General features: G+C 41.7%; 1 protein-coding gene across 2 annotated transcripts in view; it reads right to left on the bottom strand.

The window, feature by feature from the left end:
* Positions 1-23,808, bottom strand: part of ADAM12 (ADAM metallopeptidase domain 12) — a 711,117-nt gene that overhangs the window by 240,553 nt on the left and 446,756 nt on the right. For both annotated transcript variants that reach the window (XM_033941188.1, XM_033941189.1), the window contains exon 6: positions 9,947-10,130. In XM_033941188.1, coding sequence (XP_033797079.1) covers positions 9,947-10,130 — 184 coding nt within the window. The remainder of the gene's footprint in view (positions 1-9,946; positions 10,131-23,808) is intronic.

Here is a 23,808-nt window from a genome sequence, read left to right as displayed (position 1 = left end):
AGAAAGGACTGTACAATAGGTATCTCTAAAGGATCATGTATTTTTCTTGTGCCTCTTTCATTAAAATCATCACATACCAGCTAGTAACGTTCAGTGAGCTACTGGGCACATAAGCTTCTTATACACGAGGATTGTAGATTAACTCCTGGAAGCTGAACGATCATGTCCTTGCTGTATGCTTTTTTACTTAATGAAGAGTTAGTGAGCTGTCTGATGTCTATAATCATATTAGAGCATGTATCTATTGACAGGATAAAAATATGCACTAAAAAAAGCCACTTGCACTGTTCATGTGAAATTGACACTAAGTAAGAAGGAATAAATGATGACACTGAAAAACAAGGAATGACCCACTTGCAGCCAGCAGGAAAGATCCATAATTATCTGGGTTATCTTCTTTACAAAGAGCCATTTTGATTTTCAAGTAAACAGCTTGGCCATAAATTGCTCTTCAGCAAGATGTGCTCAAGGATTCTATGCAGTAATTTACGATTTCATGGGTGTGTGTCTCAAACAAAAACAGATACATCTGTCGTAACATTCAATTTTATTGTGGGAATAGGATTAAAATGAACCCATAAGCTCTTATAAACCTTGCCTTGGTAAGCATTCCTTAACCAGAGACACAGGGCAGTGCCAAGTTACCAACAGAAATTCAGGAAGATGACCAGAGACTGAATAGGGATCCTGGCGACACAGTAAGCTGGGACAGATAGACATACTGGATTCACCCTCTCCCATCTCCGGTCTTGTACTCTATCCTGGCTCACTTTTTTTGTTTCTCTCCCTTTCTTTAGCTCCCTACCTCTTTCTTTCACTTCCCCACATCCATTGGCCCTGCCTCTCCTTATCCACAGTCTCAATTGGAAATCCAGACCTATACATATAACTCAATCCTTTTCAAAGCAAGGAGTATTGCAATCTAATCATACATGTTTGCATAAATTTAAATAAATGAGCCATCACAAGCGGCCCTCCATCGAGTACAAGACCCGAAACTTCTTCATTGGCTCAACCATATGCTTAAAGGGCATAATTTTTGAATGTCCTTAATTGACATTATGTTGCTTAAACTGAATACCTTATCCAAACTTAGCTACAGACTCCTGGTATAGCGTAAGCTTTAGCCAGTACCCAGGAGCTAAGCTGCACCGTTGCCAACAAGCATGTTTCATATGCAAAACACTGCTTCAGGATGTGGTATTTTGAATGGCTAATACTCTTAAGATGGCAGGCACCAATGCTCACCTCCGTGCAAACCGTCTACTCATCCACCGCATCCATTCCCCCACCTCTTCCCGCATTCCGCCTGCCTCCCTCCCTCATTCACTATGGGCTCCTTTTACTAGGGTGCACTAGGGCTTTAACTCGCGGAATAGCGCGCACTACATTGCCACGCGCGCTAGACCTTAATGCCAGCATTGAGCTGGTTTTAATTCTAGAAGCGTAGCGCACAGTAATTTCCCGTGTGCGCTAAAAACGCTAGCGCACCTTAGTAAAAGGGGCCCTAAGTTGCATTTACCTTGCATTTCTTCCTCCCTTACTTCAGTGTCCATCCTTCTGTCTCCATTTTGCCTACATATTCCTTTGCTTCTCCTCTCCACAGTATTTGTCCTTCTGTCCCTCCTCATTCCCCCCTCATCAGCCCTTCCGCTCCCCACCATCTGCAAGTGTCAGCCCCATTCTACAATCCTCAGCCCCCACATCAGATCCCTTTTCCGGTCCTTGCACCAGCATTAGCCTCCTTCTCCCACCTGTCTCCTCACCCTCACGTCAGCCCCCTTCTCACATTTGTCTATTTCCTCTAAATCCACTGCAGAGCAGTAGATTTGAGCTCCAGCCCTAGTCTCCTTAGCTATTGCACTGGTATCCCTGGCCCCTGCACTCCCCCAGATCCTACCACTGATAAATTTTGTTAAATATATTTCTGTATTAGTTAGGAGTCAATCTCTATAATAAAACCCTAAGCCACGCATGCGCATTTCCACTTGCGTGTTCCCTATGTCCGTGGCCTGAAGAAATGCGCATGCGCGACTACAACTGCCCCACACTCGCAGCCCTGTGGGGCAGTGGCAGCAACTGAGTGGTGGAGAGCAGCCCCGCTCCACCCATTGACCCTCCACAAACCTCCCGGCTCCAGCGGCGTAGGCAGCACTATAAACACGTTGCTTCGCGCCCTTCTACTGCCGATTTCCTCTGTCGCGTCTCTGATGACATCATCGGAGACAGAAGCGGGAGAGGAAATCGGCAGTAGAAGGCCGCGAAGCAGCATGTTTAAAGTGCTGCCTACGCGGCTGGAGCCCGGAGGTTTGTCGGCGGTGGGAGGGTCAGGAGCAGGCCAGATCAGCAGAACAACGGCAGTAAAAGAAGGGGGAGGTGCCGAACGGAGCAGGCCAGATCGCGGTAAGAGAAGGGAAAGGGGGGTGGGGGAAAATGCTGCTACTGCTATACAGGGACTTGGAGGGGAAGGGAAATACCGCTGCTGCTTCTGCACAGGAAAGGGGGGGTATAGGAGGGAAATGCTGTTGCTGCTGCATAGAGAACTGGGATGGAAATGCTCCTGCACAGGGAAATAGGGAAAAATGACAGACAGACAGCGGGAGGGAGGGAGACAGAAAGAAAGAAAGACACAGGGTCAGGGAGAGGGACAGAAAGACAGAGAAAGGGGGCCAGGGAGAGAGAGAGTCAGCGGGAGGGAGATAGACAGACATATATTCTAGCACCCGTTAATGTAACGGGCTTAATAACTAGATAATAAAACCCTAAGCGGCGCATGTGCACTCCTACCTGTGTGTTCCATATGTCCGTGGCCGGAAGGAGTTCGCTTGCGCGCCTACAACTGCCCCACACTCGTGAAGGGAGAAGATACAGAAACAAAGAAAGACTGACAGACAGCCAGGGAGAGAGACAGTAAGACAGGGGGCCAGGGAAGAGACAGAGACACACAGGGGGACAGAGACAGAAAGAAAGGGGGGCAGGGAAAGAGATAAAAAACATAACATAAAGTAACAAAGAAAGAAACGCCTCAGCGACCCATTGTGCTAAAAGTCTACACATCTATTCTAGCACCCGTTAATGTAACGGGCTTAAATACTAGTAGCTACATAAAGTAGTCCTTTTACTAAGGTGTGGTAGCAATTTAGCGCATGCTATGTGCTAACGCATCCCTAATTTGGGTTTTACTTCCAATCTGTCCTCCTGTTTCTTTAAAACTTTATCCTCAAATGAGCCTCAATATATTAATAAATTACTCATTCCGCATAGGATATCTCGTTCCCTTAGGTCCATTAGCCAAAAACTTTTAGTAGTTCCCTCACTGAAAATTATTGGAACCCGTCGTCATGACATTTTTTTCTGTAATGGCTCCACAATTATGGAATGCCCTACCCCAGTATCTTAGAAGAGCTTTCTTTTTAAAGACGCTTTTAATTTATAAACATATTTAAAGTTTACTTTTTTTCTCTCTCTCTCTCTCTCTCTTTTCTCTGTAAAGGAAAAGAATAACCAAAAAAAAAACAAAAACCCCCCAACTTTTTACTCCCCCTTTTTCCTACTGTTTTTACCGTTTATGTCCTCTCCTTTACCTAATAATAATAATTGTAGTTCAGCCCTTCTTCTCCCTATGTATCTGTAAGTTAAGAACATAAGAACATAAGAATTTGCCTCCGCTGGGTCAGACCAGAGGTCCATCGCGCCCAGCAGTCCGCACCTGCGGCGGCCCATCAGGTCCATGACCTGTCATGTTTACTTGATTTAGCCCTATAGCCCCCTTGTTTTTATCTTTACTGTTTCCATACTCTTATCTACCCTTATCTGTATCCCTCAGTCCCCCTATCCTTCAGGAATCCATCCAATCCCTCTTTGTATGTCAGTCTATTTATCCCATATTATTTTCTGATTGCATTGATGTAAATTATATTTACTTGTTTTAATTTGTACATCGCTTAGTAAAATTTAATAAGCGATTCATTAAGTTAAAAATAAACTTGAAACTTGAGCCTATGTGTACCCCTCATAAATTTCTTTCCTCGGGTGCCTACGTCCAGTCACATCTAGTCTTCACATATTCCACAAACATTTTGAGTGCATCTGTGTTTTTTCTTTTACATTCCTTTAAATTCATAACAAGCATATATGTGAACATTATAGCTCCTTCAACCCAAGCTTCCTTCTGTTATTTTGCCATTGCCTTTTCTACCTCTTTGGCCACCTTAAGATCATTAGACATGATCACTCCCTAGTCCCACTTTTCTCTCAAGCACAGAAGTACGTACGTCACATCTATACTACAGCATATCTCTCCCTTGGGGTTTTATAGCCCAAAAGCATGACTCTGTCTTTTTAGCATTGAATCTTACTTCCTGGATTCTGGGCCATTCTTAAAGCTTTGTAGATCTCTCCTTATGGTAGCCACACCGTCAGTCAGGGGTATCTCCCTTATTGCATATTGCATAAGAGGCAAACTTATCAGACAAGCCCTTCTGCAATATTGCTAACAAAAAACTCTGCCCCATTCACAAAAAAAAAAAAAAGTTATTTATAAACAGTAAACTAGGGAGGCCAGATCCAGAAAATGTAATGCAGAAGTAACTTCCTGGAAGGTCATTTTATACAATAAACAAACAAGAGTATAATTTATTTATTTAAAAAAAACAAACCCCAAAGAAAATGTGTCTTTACTTTAGAAACCACAGACCAAACCAAAACCAGCTTAAGATGTAATAAACGGAATACGCTTAGCTCATTCCAGCAATGCTAACTATACAATGGAATAATTTAGTGCCTGTAAAAATCCATAAAGGATGTAATAATTCCCCTAAGTAAACATATTAGTTATATAGTATGATTAAGGTTTCTTAAATCTGAGCATACTTTGATAATAAAAAAATACTAAACTAAACTAAACCTTAAGTTTATATACCGCATCATCTCCACGGATGTGGAGCTCGGCATGGTTTACAAGAACTTAAAATATAGGAAGAGAAGGAAAAAAAAGGTTTACATGAACTTATATATAGAAGAGAAGAGTAAGGGGGAATAGAATTACATTTTAGTGAAAAGCCAGGTTTTCAGTTGCTTGCGGAATAATTGGAGGGAGCCCAGGTTCCGCAGCGGGGTAGCAAGGTTGTTCCAAAGACCTGTGATTCTGAAGAGAAGGGATTTTCCCAGTTTGCCTGCATAGCGAATACCGTGTAGAGAGGGGAAGGATAGTTTATACCTTTGGGCGGGTCTGGTAGAGTCAGGACTCGAGGAGTTATAAGATAGTGGGATTAAGGGAGGAAGGATGCCGTGAATGATCTTAAAAGCCAGGCAGGAGCATTTGAAATGGATTCCGGAAATCACTGGGAGCCAGTGAAGTTTGGCTAGGAATGGAGAGACATAGTCAGACTTGCGTTTTGCAAATCCAGTCGGGTTTTCAGGATTTCCCCAATGAATATGCATGAGATCTATTAGCATACCATGAAAGCAGTGCATGTAAATAGATGTCATGCATATTCATTGGGGAAATCCTGAAAACCCGACTGGATTGCGGCCCTCGAGGAGGGACTTTGACACCCCTGTTCTATATAGTCTGCCTAAAGTTAGGTGCCGATATCGCAACTGATTCTATAAAATTTAGGCGTTGCTTAAGCATGTTTAGCCAGTGCTCAGAGTCCAAACATTTGGGCAGGGCCGGATTTTCCTATAGACTAACTAGGCTTCAGCCTAGGGCCTCAATATCAAGAGGGGCCTACATTCAAATTGTTAGCAAAATTAAAATTACACTATTCTAAAAACAGTGAACCGAAAATAAGGAGAAATTCTACGCTTCGGGATCGGAACCGGCTCAGGCCGCAACGGGGCGCAGACTCGGCTTCTCCCTTTCTTTTTCTCGCCCTGGGAGGAGGATCGGGGAGGAAAAGATGTCAGTCCGGAAACAGCTGGGCAAAGCCCAGCCCCGCGGGGAGAGAGGCAAAACGTGGATCCGCCAGGACAGGGCGGCCCAGACTGGCATCGGGAGTGGGGGGTGGGGTGGGGGGTTTCAATGGAAGGGGGATGGGAGGCAGGCAGGCTGGCATCGGAGGGGGGTGGGGGGTTTAATGGAAGGCAGGCAGGCAGGATGGAATGGGGGGCTGTTCAATGGAAGGGGGATGGGAGGTAGGCGGGCATCGGAGGGGGGGGGGGAGGTGAGGAAGGACGCACTGGGGGCACTATGGACATAGGAAGGGGCAATGTTGTGTGTTATGTTTGATTAGTTATTGTTACAAGTACTATATATGGTGCTGAGAATAAATGTCCAAATAAGTGTTTTCGACTTTTTTTTATTTATTATCCGTGTCACATTTTTTATAAAGGTTAGTACCAATAACAACATGTTTCATTTAATATATTGATATATATCACAGTAATGATGTATTTTATTATCTCTCATGTAATTTACAAACTTAAAAATGGGAGGTAAAAGGGCCTCATAAGTGGAATAGCCTAGGGCCTCTTTTCATCTAAATCCGGCCCTGCATTTGGGCACACCAGATTTATTCCAGGGCTTTCTACGTCTAAAATTAGGCACGAATATAGGAGTCTAAGAACACCTATTTCACAAAGAGGCACCGAACTTGAAAACAAACCTATGATCCGCTCCCTAACACACCCACTTTTAGTGTAGGTGCTTTGGATTAGGCATCTTCATTTTATAATCACGATTTCCGAATTAGATGCCTAACTTTCAATGAAGTCCAATTAAAGCTAATTATAAGGTGTTGAGTATCAATATCGGCACAGATTAAGCTTATTTATTAAGTTCAGCGCCAAAATCAGTGCCTAACTTTAGACAGACTTTATAGAATCAGGGCCTTACTGCTTGCCCCTGGCTGGTGAGATGTGTCTTGGTTACTAATCCCCCACATTACCTCTTCAACTAGGGTGATGTGATATGATGCATACAGTCCATTAACTTCCAATAACTAGGTTCAAAGTGGATTAACAGTAAAAATGATTCTAATTGAAAATTACAAATATGACTTCTGAAACAGGCCTTCAACCTTTTTTGAAAATGATAAATACCATATATACTCAAATATAAAGTGACCCGATTATAAACTGAGGTAACCTTTTTCCCCTCCAAAAAAGGGGGAGAAATATTCACTTGAATAGATTTAAAAAAAACTAAGACTTACAGCAAACCCCACTCACTCCTATCACTAGTAGTGGGATGCTCAAAATGGCTGCCATGACCTTCATCCTAAATTTGACCACTTACCTATGTGGGTGCCAGCATTAAATATTGCTGATACCAACATAACTGCTGGCTCCTCTCCAACACCACAACCTGTACTGCCGCTGCATCATTTTTTTCATGGCTGGCAAGAGACAATATCCAGTGACAGTTTCTGGTTAAGTGCCATTGAACATCAATGATTGGACAGCCCTGAGTGATTTAGCAGGTAGGAGTCTTTCCTGTCTTTTTAAATCTATTTGAATATTGTCCCAAATGCTTCTTCAGTATCTATTATTTTCAGTTGTTTTTTTTAATACAGGGCTGTGGTTCTGAAGAAGACTTCTATGAATCCCATGGACAGCTAGGATCACGAACAAAGATGTTCTTGATCACTTAAACCCAGGGTTGTCCCTGGAAGGCAAAACTACCAGACATTGAGAGCTTACTACAGCTTTGTAAAAGAGCCCCAAAGCGTGCTTTCTCACGCCCAAAACTTAAAATATTATTAAGTATTGCTGTATGAGGGGAAGGCACTTTTCTAAATAATGTTTTGTCATATCATGTTTTACCATGCTTTGTTAACCATGTTTTGCCATTTTTGTCAATGTTCTGCCATGCTATGTTTGCCATCACTTTGCATAAATATGCTTTATTATGTATGTAAACTTGTAGCCCATTCTGAGCTCTTCTGGAAGTATCTAAGAAAATAATACCCTTAGCGCACATGCGCACTTCAATTTTTGTGGCTCCTTGTATCCGTCGCTCTGTGGTTGGCAGAGAAATGTTGCAGAGTGTGGTGCGTGTGCGCACATTGGGAGCCGACATCGGGGAGAGAAGGAGGCAGCAGCGGTGATCGAGCTACGGAGCTAGGGGAGGGAAGGCCACAACTACTGTCGCTTCGGAGTCGTACAGCCTTCTCCTCTGCCTTCACTCTCCTCTCTGGGTGAATTTCCAGGTCGAGGATGAGGATTTGTTGGAGGCTGGTGGTGCTGCTGCAGAGGGAGTGGGGTGGGCTGGGGGGAGGGGGCGATCAAAGGAAGGGGAGCGGGGCGCAGGCAGGGAACGGGAGAGAGAGAAGGAAAGAGACAGACAAGATAGTGCCAAGGAGAGAGAGAGAGAAATAGATAGAAAGACAGCCAGCGGCCAAAGAGAGAGAGAGACAGAAAGACACACAGGCAGCGGCCAAGGAAAGAGAGAGAGAGAAAGAGACAGAAAGGCACACAAAAAGCGGCCAAGGAAAGAGAGAGAGAAAAAGACAGAAACTTACACAGACAGCATCCAAGGAGAGAAAGAGATAGAAAGACAGACAGACACACAGACAGCGGCCAAGGAGATAGAGAGACAGACAGCGGCCAATGAGAGAGAAAGAGACAGAAAGACAGACACACAGTGGCCAATGAGAGAGAGAGAAAGAGACAGAAAGGCACATAAACAGTGGCCAAGGAGAAAGAGACAGAAACATACACATATAGCGGCCAAGGAGAGAGAGAGAGAAAGAAAGAGATAGAAAGACACACACAGCGGCCAATGAGAGAGAGAAAGAGACAGAAAGGCACATAAACAGCGGCCAAGGAGAAAGAGAGAGAAAAAGACAGAAACATACACAGACAGCAGCCAAGGAGAGAAAGAGATAGAAAGAAAGACAGACACACAGACAGTGGCCAAGGAGATGGAGAGACAGACAGCGGCCAATGAGAGAGAGAGAGAAAGACACAGAAAGGCACATAAACAGTGGCCAAGGAGAAAGAGGCAGAAACATACACAGACAGCGGCCAAGGAGAGAGAGAGAGAAAGAGACAGAAAGACAGACACACAGTGTCCAATGAGAGAGAGAAAGAGACAGAAAGGCACATAAACAGCGGCCAATGAGAAAGAGACAGAAACATACACAGAGAGCGGCCAATGAGAGAGAGAAAGAAAGAAAGAGACAGAAAGACAGACAGACACACAGCTGCCAACGAGAAAGAGAGAAAGAGAAAGAAAGACAGACAGACACACAGACAACGGCTAAGGAGAGAGATAGACAGACAGCGACCAAGGAGAGACAGAAAGACAGACAGACACACAGAAAGACAGACAGCGGCCAAGGAGAGAGGGAAAGACAGAAAGACAGGCAGACAGAAGCCAAAGAGAGAGAGAGAGAAAGAGACAGAAAGACAGACGCAAACGGAGAGTAACAGAGGGAGACACACAGAAAGATAGCGGCCAAGGAGAGAGAGAGAGACAGAAAGACACACAGACAATGGTCAAGGAGAGACACAGAAAGAAAGACAGACAGACAGTAGCCAAAGAGAGAGAGAGAGAAACAGAAAGACAACGGCCAATGAGAGAGAGAGACAAAGAAAGACAGACACATCTATTCTAGCACCCGTTAATGTAACGGGCTTAAAGACTAGTGGGATATAAAACCCAAATATATAAATAAATAAATAAATGAAATAAATGTGTCATAATCCAAGAAAAGGGACCAAGTCTTAGAAATTGAGTTATTCAGTTGGATAAGTAAACAAGAAGATGCTGATTCAAATGCAATAAACCACATCTTTCTATCATTTCATTTGCTAGAGATATACCATTTCAATTAACAAATTGTTGTATCTGATAAATAGAACCAACATTATTGCCTCATTCCTCAACTAAGCGTGTACCTCTTCTCAGACTGCGACACAAATAAATGTATGTTATGCTGAAGGATAGACAAACAAATATTCATAATCCTACACATCTGAAATTGAGTTTTCTCCTTACCCTGCTAGCAAATCCTTGAAAAGTTTGAACAGTGTAATTGCTGGAAGTTCCTGAGAAGTTAAAATGGTGGCCACAAGTTCCTGGAATAATTTTCAGATGCTCTGCTCGGTAAAGAATGTGTTTAACTGTGGAATCTTGCAGTGGCTCTATAATAAAGGTTTTATTCTTAAATGATACAAATCCCCTAAAAGAAAAGTAGAGAGAAGAATTCAATTATTCTGTAAAAATAGGATGTCAGTTTTTTCATCACAAAAGACGGCAACCCAACCAGCATATTCCCAAACAGGACGGCACACATTACAATCCAATCAGCTCATGCAATATAGGGCACAGCTGGTCAGTGGAGCAGATAGATTGGTTTCTGGTCAGGTTATTTTGCTTTAATTAGGATGCAGTATGAAACTATAAAAATATAGTCATTATGATCTCATACACTGCCACAACCAGATAGTCTCTCCGTGGCTTTCTTCGCATTGTACTATAGAAACATAATTTTTTGCAAGTCTAAATAATGGGAACACAGAAAATCACAAAAGCACAATTTTTTCCCCCATTTTCTTTTTCAATAGGTTTGATTCTTCCAGGATAAACAAGTTCCAAATACAATAAAGCTCAACATCCAAATGTTTTTATACTGCTGCTACAAAATGCATACTGCACACTTTAAGCTTAAAGTTTTATGGTTATGATTTATTCAATTGTACTCTGCCTAAACCTAGGTGGATCACTCATTACACATACATAAACACAGAATCAAATTAAAAACTCAACAAAAAATAAAAATAAATGACATAAAATTCTCAGTATTAAAAAAGAATACAATCGTAGCAAAAATGCCCCTGGGAGAGCTGTTGTTGAAGAAATAGAAATCAGTGACAGGATCAGATCATCACAATGAAAGAATGAAATTACATTTGCTTGGGATGAGCAAGAGCATAAATTAATAAATAGAAAAACATCAGTGGGAAATGATGGAAAATATTTCATTTGAAACATCACATAGTACTGATGTGTATATCTTTTGAAGCAAATATCAACGTCATGACCAAATCTGTCCGCATAGAAGCCTTCTCAGAATCTACTGTACATGATGGAAAAAGAAGAGGCATTGGGGGTCCTCTTACAAAGGTCTGCTGTTGAGTAGCGCACTCTAATCCCTTCCTCTGTTATGTCGCCAAGAGCTTGTATAGGTATGTGCGACGCACAAATGGAAGAAATATAATAATAAAAATAAATGCCGAGTTGCCCAGGCATATGGTGCAGCAAAGTGGTGTCAGGTCAAAACCGCGGAAGACATAGGCGCGCGCGGACAACTGAGCGCAGCGTGGAGGCGCGCACCAAAGAAAATAACTGTTTTTAGGGGCTCCAACAAAGGGGTGTGGGGGGGAACCCCCCACTTTACTTTATACAGATCGTGCCGCATTATGGGGGGTTGTAACCCCCCACATTTTACTGAAAACTTCACTTTTTTCCTAAAAACAGGGAAAAAGTTAAGTTTACAGTATAATGAGGGGGGTTGCAACCCCCCAAACCACCCACAATGCCGCCGCGATCTGTATTAAGTAAAGTAGGGGAGCTCCCCAACAAAACCCCACCGTCGAAACCCCTAAAAACTGTCATTTTTTTCGGCACGTGCCTCCATCTTGCGCTCAGTTGTTGGCGCGCGCCTTTGTCTTCCGCGGTTTTGTTATGAACCCAGCAAAGTGGAAGGGACAGAGTCTGGACTTGGCCATAGAGGAGAAAGATACTTTTCCAATGAGCAGAGTGCCGGGGGTGGGTGGGGGAGGAGAGAGGAGAGATACTGAGGAGCTGCAGAGCAAATACACTTGTAGATCAGTAAGAGGAGTTTGAACTGTATGCAGAAACAGATAGGGATTTGAGGAGAGTGGTAATGTGGGCATAATGACATATGCTGAAGAGCTGTAGAGTGTAGGTCAGTAAGAAGAGTATGAATTACAAGTGGAAATGGATAGGGAGCCAATGAAGTGAGTTGAGGAGAAGGGTAATGTGTGCATAGCAACATTGATTGAATATGAGGCGTACAGCAGAGTTCTGAACAGATTGAAAGAGAAAGAGATGGTTTAGTGAATGGCCAATGAGAAGCAGGTTGCAGTAGTCTAGGTGACAGGTGATGAGGGTATGGATGAGGGTCTTGGCATACACCCAAGAAAAGGATCTGGGTGTCATCATAGACAATATGATGAAACCTTCTGCCCAATGTGTGGCGGCGGTCAAAAAAGCAAACAGGATGCTAGGAATTATTTAAAAAGGGATGGTTAACAAGACTAAGAATGTTATAATGCCCCTGTATTGCTCCATGGTGCAACCTCATTTAGAATATTGCATTCAATTCTGGTCTCTTTATCTCAAGAAAGATATAGCGGCACCAGAAAAGGTTCAAAGAGGAGCGACCAAGATGATAAAGAGATGGAATGCCTCTCATGTGAGGAAGGACTAAAATGGTTAGGGCTCGGTCTTTAGCTTGAAAAAGAGACGGCTGAAAGGAGATATGACTGAATTCTACAAAATCCTGAGTGGAGTAGAATGGGTACAAGTGGATCAATTTTTCACTCTGTCAAAAATCGCAAAGACTAGGGGACACTCAACGTTGGAGGAAATATTTTTTCACTCAGAGAATAGTTAAGCTCTAGAATGCATTGCCAGAGGTTGCAGTAAGAGCGGATATCGTAGCTGGTTTTAAGAAAGGTTTGGACAATTTCATGGAGGAAAAGTCCATAGTCTGTCATTGAAAAAGACATGGGGGAAGCCATTGCTTGCCCTGAATCGGTAACATGGAATGTTGCTACTTCTTGGGTTTTGGCCAGGTCCTAGGGACCTGAATTGCCCACTGTGAGAATGGGCTACTGGGCTTGATGGACCATTGGTCTGACCCAGTAAGGCTATTCTTATGTTCTTTTATTGTAGAGAAATAAATGAAAGATTTTGGTAGTCTGTTGGATATGTGAAGATAAAGACAGAGATGAGTCAAAAATTACCCCAAGATTATGAGCCAATGAGACAGGGAGGATGAGGGTGTTGTTCACAGAAATAGAGAATGGGGAAGATCAGAGACAGGTTTAGGTGGAAAGATAAAGAACTCGGTCTTGGCCATGTTTAATTTTAAATGGCACTGAGATATCCAGGTAGCGATGTTAGACAAACAGGTTGAAACCTGAAACTGAATGTCTGTTGAGATTTGCAGAGTTGCAGTTAGTTGCGGCAAGATCCGGCAATGACTGCGGCTGCCGGTCCTCCCCCCCCCCCCCGACATCACTTACTTCTTCCCAGTCATCACGGAACCTTCTTCACTTCAGCGCGGCTGCCGACTCTGCTCTAAGTAGTGCAGCCGCGCTGAAGTGCGGTTTGAAGCAGCGCAGGAGGTTCCGGATTCGGCCGGCTGTGCACCCCTTTGGAGCGTGCACCCGGGGCGGACCGCCCCCCTCTTGGTACGCATTTGCTCAGTTAATGTTTCTTTAAATGTGTAGTAGTTATGGGTGCTGTGTGGACTCAACTACCCAGAGAGCTTTGTTTCCAGTAGTTTGGGCTGCTTCCACAGAGCATGGGCCCGCCTCCTTCTTCAGTCTGAGGAGAGCAGTGGCCATATTTTCTAAGCATATGCTAGAGTGAGAGCCTGAGAGTGGTGTTCTCCCACCAGGTTTTTCGCCCCTTTAATTCTGACAATCAAATACAACTTAGATTACTTCAAAGTCTGGAGAACGGTGTCATCTCCACAGTGTGGACACTCCTAGCATAGATGTGATATGTTAGTGGAGTAAGAAGGAATGTGCAGACTTGAACTACATTGAACTATCATCTGACTAAGTTGTTTGCTTCACAATTAAATAACTGTTCAATTGATTCAGAGTTGGCTGAGCAGGAAACTCTTGCAGTGGCCAGTAACTTAGGGAAGTCCTTGCTTCAGTACAAAAACCTGAGGACTATGCAGAGAGCTGTATCTGTATAGTAGAAGTTAGACAGCAACAAGAAGGATGAGGATAAAGTAGAGATCTTTGGATTTGGCCAGGAGCAGGTCATTGGAGACTTTCATAAGAGCAGTTTTTGTGTAATGAAGTGGACGAAAGCCCGATTGAAGTGGGTCAAGGATGAAAGAAAGTCAAGACAACAGCAGTGAACAGCACATTCAAGTAGCTTGGATAAGAAAGGGAGGAGGGAGACAAAAAATGTGTATCTGAATTCAAGAAAGCTTGAGACAAGTACGTTAAATCTCTAAGGGAGAGGAAGGGATAATAGATGGCATGGGAGAGGAGGGGATAGTAGATAGGCCATATGGTTTTTATCTGCCTTCATTTTTTTCTGTTTCTATCCAATTCCCTAGCCAACTAACCAAAGATATCAATTAGATTTGCCTGACATGTTCTCCCTCTGGTAAAAATCATGCAGCCTCAGATCCTGCAATCCGCTAGTTGCCAGTAGTTTAGTAGAGTCTATTCTAATTGTTTAATGGTCACAATTCCAGCTTATAGTACAATCCCTAATCCTAGGACTACTGGACTATTGCAACATCCTCTACCTCCCATGCCCAACCTTTATGACCAAACAACTACAAACAATCCAAAATACAGCTTTAAGACTCATCTACTCACTGAGAAAACGTGATCATATCACAGAAGCCTACATCAACTCACATTGGCTACCAATCCAAGAAAGAATACAATTCAAATTCTACTGCATGTTATTTAAAACTCTTAGCGGAGACAGCCCGTCCTACCTGAACAACCGCCTCATCCCAGCATCCACAACCAGACCTAGAAAAACACACTCCCCATTCATTCCTCCCCCGATCAAAGAAGTAAAACGATCAAAACTACACGACGGCCTCCTAGCCACTCAAGCAGCAAGACTGGACAACCGGATCTCCAACCTTCTGATGTCCACCCCAGACTACAAGACATTCAGAAAAGAACTAAAAACTATACTTTTCAAGAAATTCCTGAAACAGCCCTAACCTCACGTACTCTCAACAACACTAAAATAGACAATGGATCTACCCTTTACTATCATAGCAAAGACAATTGTAGTTTATAAATCTTCTGTTAAGCCTCCCTGTTCTTAACTACCAAAGAAATATCAAAAGATCTACTCTCTACCACTCTAGCAAATCTATTGTTCTCCCATTGTAACCCTGTTTATAAATCTTTTGTAAGCCACCTTGAACCGCAAGGTAATGGCGGAATAGAAATCCCTAATGTAATGTAATGTAATATCAGGTAACTAGCCTGTAGGTTCCAATCTCCTCTAGTACTTCTTTTTATAGAGGGCTAACTTTAGCCAATGGGACAACTTTATTGATAAAACTTTTAGAGGACCCATCACAATCTCTCAGAGCTCCTTCAATCTGGCCTCCTAGCTTTCTCACAACCTATGCTCTCGAACGTATATCTTAGCCTTAATACGAGCTTTCAATCGCCTCATAATCAGCTAGAAATTTCTTGCAATCCTGCAGTTTCCATGTCTGAAAAACATTTTATACTGTGTCACCAACTGGAAAACATTCGCTGTTAAAAATGATTCGGCTTGCTGTTATTAATGCTGTAGAATGGAACAGTCTTAAGCAGAAGTTCTGATGCAGAAGGGAAAGTCTTTGCAAATTTTGTGTGTGTTTCTGGAAAACCTCCCTGAAGTGTGCTGCAACTCAAAGAGTTCTCACATTTCTCCTCTTCTCTTTAATAATAAAGGAAAAGGGTTGGGAAACTGGGGACAATGCACTCCCTTTGCTCCCATAATTGGCAGCACTGTGACATGGTTTAATTAAATTATCGCTGTGGTATTCCCTCGTATAATAAATCATTCCGCTCTTAAGGCTGTTTGGGGAAGCAGCAAAGCTAGATTTACATTACTATTCGGGATACAATATTCAAAATCCTAAGGCCAAGCCCGGAGTGTCAGGAGAACACGGAACCATTCCACTTGTATTAAGAAATTTTGAAAATTATGAGGGCCTATTATTCATAAGGGTTTAACTGGATTAGAGAGGGCTTTGGCCTGGTTAAACCCCACTGAGCTGGCCATTGGAGATATTTAGCAGCCATTAACCGGATAATGATGCTGAATATTGGTTCTTTTTTTTTTTTTTTTTAACATTTTTATTATTTTATTTAGTTACAATAGTGTAATACACTTAATTAAAAGTAACAATATATTACAAAGAATACACTATCAAACAATATAGAATCATAGCTATACCCAACCCCTTTCCATCAATTATTAATACTGACAATATTAAACATCTTTAATATGAAGAATTAATATCCATATTTTCAGTACCTTTCCCTACCCTACCTCCCCATCCCATCCCAGATGTGTAATGAAAAAACCCAGAAGGTATTATATTATATTTTAATGTGAAATAGCAAATAAAGCCAATGGACTCCATATTTTGTTAAATAAAACCCTAAACCCTAAACATTCTGCGTTCATTCTCTCATATCTTTATGTATTACATACATTTGTCCACCAAAATGTATAATTTAACCTGTCATGATTTTTCCAGTTTGTTGTGATCATTTGAACCGCAATTCCAGTTAAAATCAAGAATAGACGGCTTTTAAATTTATCAAGGGGAGGTTTAATATGTAAAATAGTACCACAAATAATTGCTTCATATGTTAATGGAATATCTGATTCTAAGACTATATTTATTTGTCCCCAAATTGACTTCCAAAAACTAAATATCAGCGGACAAAAAAATAACAGATGATCTAAAGTCCCTATGTCAGTATGACAGTGCCAGCATCTATTTGATCTAGAGCTATCTAATTTTTGCAACCGAACTGGAGTCCAAAAAATTATATGCAATAAAAATAACCATGTTTGCCTCATAGATGCTGACACCGTACATTTTAACCTCCAATTCCAAATTCGTGGCCAACGAGATACAGAAATATACTACTTAATCTCGATGCTCCAAATATCTCTAAGACTATTTTTTGGTTTTTTATTCACAAATTCGGAAATTAATTTATACCACTGGGCAGCCTGATGTCCTATTAAATCTGTCTAGTAGCAAAGGATTTGCAGACTAAAATAATTTTTAAAATTTTTCCATTCAGGGAACTCACTCCGAATGGCCTGTTTCAACTGCAACCACCTATACTGTTGAGAATTCAAAATACCAAATGATTGTTGCAGTTGTGAAAATTCCAGCAGTTTCTCATTAGATATAACATCCTCCAATGTCCGAATTCCTGCCTGCATCCAATTCTTCCAGGCGATCCCAGCACCGTCCACTTGAATCTTGGAGTTTAACCACAAGGACTGCAAAGTAGATTTCATTATAGGAACATCTGTTAGTTTATCAATAAATTTAATTGTTTTCCATGTATCCAATAAAATTACATTATCTCTAGCATAACTAGGTAATCTGATACTTAATACATGTTTTGGAACCCTTATTATTAGCTATTCAACAGGCAGAGGAGATTCAGGGTATTCCTTATGCAGGTCGGGAAATGTAAAGTCTCTGCTTATGCAGATGACATTTTGCTTCACTTGAGGAATCCGGAAACAACCATTCCACATTTACTTGATTTGATTGAAAGATTTGGGAAATTTTCAGGGTATAAAATAAATTGGAGTAAATCCGAGGTTCTCCCTTTAAATGTTCACTGTTCCAAGGGATTATGCGATAAATTCTCTTTCTTGTGGAAGGAAGGAGGTATTAAATATCAAATCAATTCTGGAAGATATCAAGCCAGCTATGTCATTAGAAGCCCAAATGAATAAGTTATGACTGTCTTATTTATGGTCATACTTTCAGAAGAGAAAGATCATTGCAGAAGGACATCATGTTTGGCAAGTTCAAAGGAACCAGGTGAAAAGGGTAACCTGCAATCAGATGGCTGGACACATTGAAAATAACCATGGGAATGATGCAGGAGGACCTTAATGAATAGCACCGATTTCTTTTTAGATCTGTAATTCATCAAGTCACTAGGAATTGAACACGAGTCGGTGGCACCTAAGAAGAAAGGAGCCTGCGTCGGCTTGCCTAGCCAATGTAGGCACCTAACATAATTGATTAATAGGCAATTAACAACTCATAATTGACATTTATTGGACTTAATTGAAAGTTAAGCACACAGCTCATTGAGTCCGATTCTATAAAAAGTAGGTGCCTAGTCCAAAGTGCATAGTACATGGTTGTGCAGATCTTGGGTGCGTTTTCAAGTTAGGCGCATGTTTTTCACTTAGCCACCCTTGCGTGCACAAACTTGGCACAGGCATTTAGGCCAAGAAAACCTTGCCATAAATAGGGTGCGCCTAAATGTTGGGACACTTAACAGCACTTAGGCGGTGCTAGGTGCGATTCTGTACAGTGCACATAACTTTTATAGAATCATGCTTAGCGCTACACTGGTCTGCGCTGATGTTTTAGGTGACGTATATAGAATTTGGGCCTGACTGAATAGGTCAGCAGATTGAATATTACCACTAAGTGGTTAAGTAGCTGATTTGCCCAAACTCTGCCCCCACCCGTACCCACCCTGGACTGCCCCTTAGCTAGCCAGTAGACAGTTTGCAAATGGCTGGTTAGAACCAATGTTCATTTGTGAACGGACACGTATCAGAACTTTAGTAAGTGTCCTTAGGCATATGTTGTTTAAAGATGCAAAGGTAGGCCCTGTTTATCTTTCCCTTCTTTGAAGATGGTATAAGGACATCTATGTTTGTCTTTCTTTCTTTGACATGAATGTTTAAACAGAGTTGTAGTGAAGTGAATTCAATTGTTTTGTTAAGCCGTATTTACAGACAGCTTTAGTTAAGAAGCTCTGCTGGTCAAGGCTTTTTCTTACCTTTTGGACTTCAATCTCTAGATAGGAAAAATGCTGATGTGTTTAAAGTTTCATGTGACCTTACGTCACATGCCATCACATGCTGGCAAACCTGATTCGTATAAATATGTGAAACTCATAATAAAAGACGGACATATTTGAAAGATGGTTTCTGGTCTTTAAGATGTGTCCCCAGGTACCTGACTTACATATGACAGAGACAGAGAAAGTATGGGGCAGGAATTGGGACCTGAATCCTTTTCAGTTGGGGGCTTGTCCGCGATGGGCAGATGATATCACCGGTATTTTGTGAGTATTTCTGAATTTTTTCTGTTCTTTAATACTCACTGGGTAGTGGTGACCTGTACCCAACCCTTTATTTTAAGTTCAAGCTTTGGGTTCTATTATGGAGTTTTTTTGGGAAAAATCTCGGGGTACTTTCGGTAAGCGCCCCTCATGAATATATAAGCAGCTGCCATTCTTTCGGGAAGAATGAAATTATTTATAGAACCCCCCTGCCCACTCTGTCATTTGTAAGGTTAAAACTTTTATAGAGTATAAGATTTTATTGTCTCTTATTACTGTACCTCGCTTATAAGGTAAGATAAGCGAATATTTTTGCATTGTTATATTGCTTTTGTAATGAGTCATAAAGGCACTTACTCCTAGACAAATGAGACTTGTACGGCTGTGTGTATGTATGACATTTTTCCTTCAGCTCCCATCTTTCTGTGTCACCAATGTTTAATACTGAGGTAGGACATGCTGTTATGTGGAATGAAGTGAAAGCGCTGTTTGAATCAGTCTAAGATCTTTCCCTTGTAGTTTGTACACAAGCCCTAATTTTGTGCGTTTTTTTCTATGGCTGCTTTCTTTGTGTTCTGTGCTGGATCATAAAAAAAAAAAAGAGAAACAAGAAAAAGAAAAAATTCCGTTTTAAAGGTTTTCTTTCTTGTGCAGAGCAAAGCTAATCTGTTCTTTGCTTTCATTATCAGGGTCTGTGCATGAATGTTTTTGTCCCTTCCCCCAGACTTCTCTGTTTGGGCTTCCACTGACCCCCTATAGTGCTTCTTTGAAGTTACTCATTCTTGGTTTTATAAAGCAGTAAGGTGAGATTCCACTGCTTGTCTCTTGACTTTTCTCCGGCATTATCAAAACCACCATCTCTTCTTATAATACGCCCATCGCTCTTGTTGCCAAAGCTGATGGCATTCCCTGTTTCGTCCTAGATTTAGGGCTGTTAATGTTTTGGTAATTCTCATTGCACTTATGTTTCTTCCACCATTCCATCGGCAGCCAATGATTTTTTTCTGTCATTTTCCTAAAGAATGTTTTATTTTAGTCCCTTTGGTGAAGCTTTTCAGCTCCTTTTTTGCCTTCACCTTTAAGCAACAGTATACCTAGTGTGGAATGTCCTTCGGGCTATTCTACAAGTCATGCACTGCCCCTCATGGTCCTATTCTTATTTTGTACAACTTTTTGTGTTCCATAATTCAGGAGACCTGTCAGGCTGATAGTTTGTACCTTTTATAATGGTTGTCTGTGTGTGGTCACAAGGTGTCATGAAATAAACTGCACTGGTGTACATCTGAAGTGAAATACCTGGGTTTTGTCCTGTCTCATGGTCAGAGGAAAATCTGCACTTTCTGCATTGCTGCTATTCTGGGTCTGCCCCTCCCAGTTACCAAGAAAGACATGCTTACTTTTCTTGCTATGATTGGTCACTGCCGCCAATGGATCTCTGCTTGTTCCTTCTATGACCAGATTTTGAGACAGACCCTGGTTTCTGAAATGACTGCTCTTATCAGATGGACTTATGAAATGTTGGACATTTAAGATGTGCTTTGGTTTCTAGCTCAAGTTTGGGTTTTCCTGCTTATGCCCACATGTTTTATCTCTTTGTTTGGGACTATTGTAACACCATGAAGGGAGAACATGGCGGTAAGTTACGCTCTGTTGCCTTTTTTTATAGTCACTCCTGTTCAAGTTCCCTGGCTGCTTGTGCTATGGTGGTAGAGATGGTTACTTTTCTGATCCTAGGTCACCCCATTACCCTTCATACTTTTCACGATGTCCAAGCCCTTCTTTTAAATAGGCTTCTGGGTCTCAAGGGTGAACAGGATTCTCTTCCTCTCTTTTTTCACAGCTTCAGTCCTTTGTTACCACCCCCTCCTCTGAATTTGATGCCTGGCGTTTGGCAGGTGCCCAAAGCCGCCCTTTTGGACGGACTTTGGTGCAAAGAGGGGAAACCCTGGATACCAGCTGCTAGCTCTCCCTTATTCATTGCCCAATATCATGGTATTGGTTATCGTAGTGCTCGCTCGACATTTTAACTTCTTGCTAGTGATATTTTCATTCTTGACCTTTTGCTCCTTGATACAGAGATATATAGCTCAATAATTACAGCTGGCACGGTTGTGAATTGAAAATAAATTGGAAAATACAATTCCTTTCTAGTGTTTTAGCTGAAATTAGGATGTTGCTAATTTAAAATGGGTTTTTCCGGATTTATACATAGCCATCCCAGATCCGTTTTGGCACAGATATTTCTAGTGTTTTCCATGGGTCCTCTTTATCACTGCAGAGATAGAGACGCTCCAAAGAGACATTAGCTTTATGCCTTTTTCCAAATATGAGATGGTTATGATATACATTATTTGTTGTTTTGGTTTTTTTATATCAATGTGTTTATTTGCAGAGTTAAATTCAGCCCTGCACACTTGACAGATGGAGAAATAGCTCCACGTTTAAAAACTTTATGTTTTGTCTGTGTCATGTCTACTTGTCTTAGTTTAGTGGGTACCCTAGGATACATAATATTGGCCATTTCTAGAGCTCTTTTTCCACTTCTTACTAGCCTAACTGCGCAATGTTCTTTTACTTTTAGCTTTTATATTCTGAATATAGTTTAGTTAAGGGTTATATGTTTAAGAAAAAAGTTTTACTTTATGCAGCGTTTATTTCGTGGTGTTCCCTACATATGATCCATTCAATATACATTTCTGAATACATTCAGTACATCAGTATGGTCTCTCTGAGGTGCATAATAGTTATATGAAGCACGAAAAAACATATCTTTTTGGCTTGTTCAATTAAGAACCTTAAGTAAGTGAGTATTGTCTCTCTTTTGCCATGGCTATGCTAAGTGAATGAATTGGTATTGTGCATGTTGCCACATTCAGTACAGGCAACATGGTTTCTCTTGTTTTCTATCTCTTATTTGGATCACATTGGAGTACAGCTGCTGAATGATATTTGGAATGCTTTTCAAGCATTTCTTTTCAAGTATCTCTTTCTGTATGCACAGACATCTGGCTGCTCTCCCTTTGAGATTCTCACGGGATGACCTTTCCCCGCCCCATGGGTAGATTTTCCCTTGATACAGGAGGAATACGTCCAAAAGCTAATTGAAATATTAGGGCTTGTTCAAAGAAACGTGTCTTGCACTTCTCCTTTCTCTCCACAGATTCCTACCCATTTTTTCCAGCCTGGTGATTATCCAGCAGCTTTCCAAGGATCGGAAGCAGACAGATTTCCCCTTTGGCCTTCCCACTACTGTGATCGCTGTGCCCAGGCCCGCTGCACTCACTGAGGAGTTTCCTGTTTGGATCCACGCAAGTCGCTTGAAGAGGGTTAACCTAAAACCCCAGAAGCAAGTCTTCCCTGCGCAGATTTCACCTCCTCCAGTGAACAACATGATGATCTCATTGCAGCATTCTACCAACTTTATCATTCTCTTACTGGCACTGCTGCTGCTAGTTTTTCTCCCTGTATGGATCATTTCTAACTGGGTCTACAGGGATGATGTGTTCTGGGTTCACGACACTTTCTGCCCATACCCATCTGTAAATGACACTCCTGCTGTAAACAGCACCCCCGACACCTCTTTGCGAACACGACGTCAAGCTGGACTACTCCCTCGCAAAGGCTGTCCTTCAATTGGAATCCAGAAAAGACCGATAGTATGCTACCCTTTGGTATAATTCCAGCAGTGTGCAAGTTGCCACCTTCTCCTTTGAGTATTGTGACATTGTGGACTGTTCATCAATTGATATCCCAAGGCTGTGCCATTGGTCCTCAGAGATTCCTAAAACTAAGGACATATATGTATATGTTACTGACTTACGTTGGGGGGATAAGTGTGCATTCTGGGGAGTGGTAGGGTGGAATATTAATACTGACTGGGCTTATAAACTAGAAAATACCCTGAAAAACAGTGGACCAAAATGGTAAATCACTGCTTACTTGTATGACCCTTCATAAGGTTGGACACTGTTATAGGAAAAGTGTTCCTGCACAAATTATTAAGCTTTCTCTTACTATTGACAACCCTAGACCTACTGATGAAGGTATGTACATTATGGACATGTGGTTTAAGGGTGGGTCTAGCTACCATCAGTTTTCTTACGGGATCTATCTACCTCCACTCATCCTCTCCCGCCATCTTGTGGGGGCCCCAAAAAATACTAACCCACTGGCCCCTACATTCAATAAACTTACTGACATGATGGCTATTGCCAATCCCACTTTTGAAGATATTGTGGCTGTTAAGGTAGGGTTTTCAGAACGTAACCTTTGGTTAGAATGGATGAAATTCACTGCTGATCAACATAATAAGAGTAATTGTTACATATGTGCTCAAGCTAGACCCCATCTAGGAACCGTACCTCTGGACCTCCCTCCTGGTATCCAACCATGCCTTTCTGGGTTATTTACCAGTATCTCCTCTAATTTTACCTATCCTCTTTGTGCACTGCAGTGTTCTAAATACCCTTTGTTGCCAGGACAGCAAAAGCTTGATATTGCCGTTATCATCTATAAGGGCAATTACATATGTCATGTTTCTAATCTGACACAGAGTAGTTTTGTAGGTAATTTACCCCCAGGTTATTGTTCTGTCTTGGCTCATAGGTATGCCCCATTGTTGCTGCATTAGATTTGATATTTACTGGCTTTATGGAGACTTTTGGCTCCCTGTTAAGCTACCCAGCCAGTGGATAGGCCAGTGCACTTTAGTTAAGGTTACTATGCTCCTGCATATTTTTCTGAAAGGCATCCTTCCTATTCACA

Source organism: Geotrypetes seraphini, chromosome 4, assembly GCF_902459505.1.
Source record: "Geotrypetes seraphini chromosome 4, aGeoSer1.1, whole genome shotgun sequence".
In the NCBI taxonomy this organism is placed as follows: domain Eukaryota; kingdom Metazoa; phylum Chordata; class Amphibia; order Gymnophiona; family Dermophiidae; genus Geotrypetes; species Geotrypetes seraphini.
The sequence above is the reverse complement of the archived record's forward strand: the minus strand, read 5'-3'. Positions and strand labels throughout refer to the sequence as shown.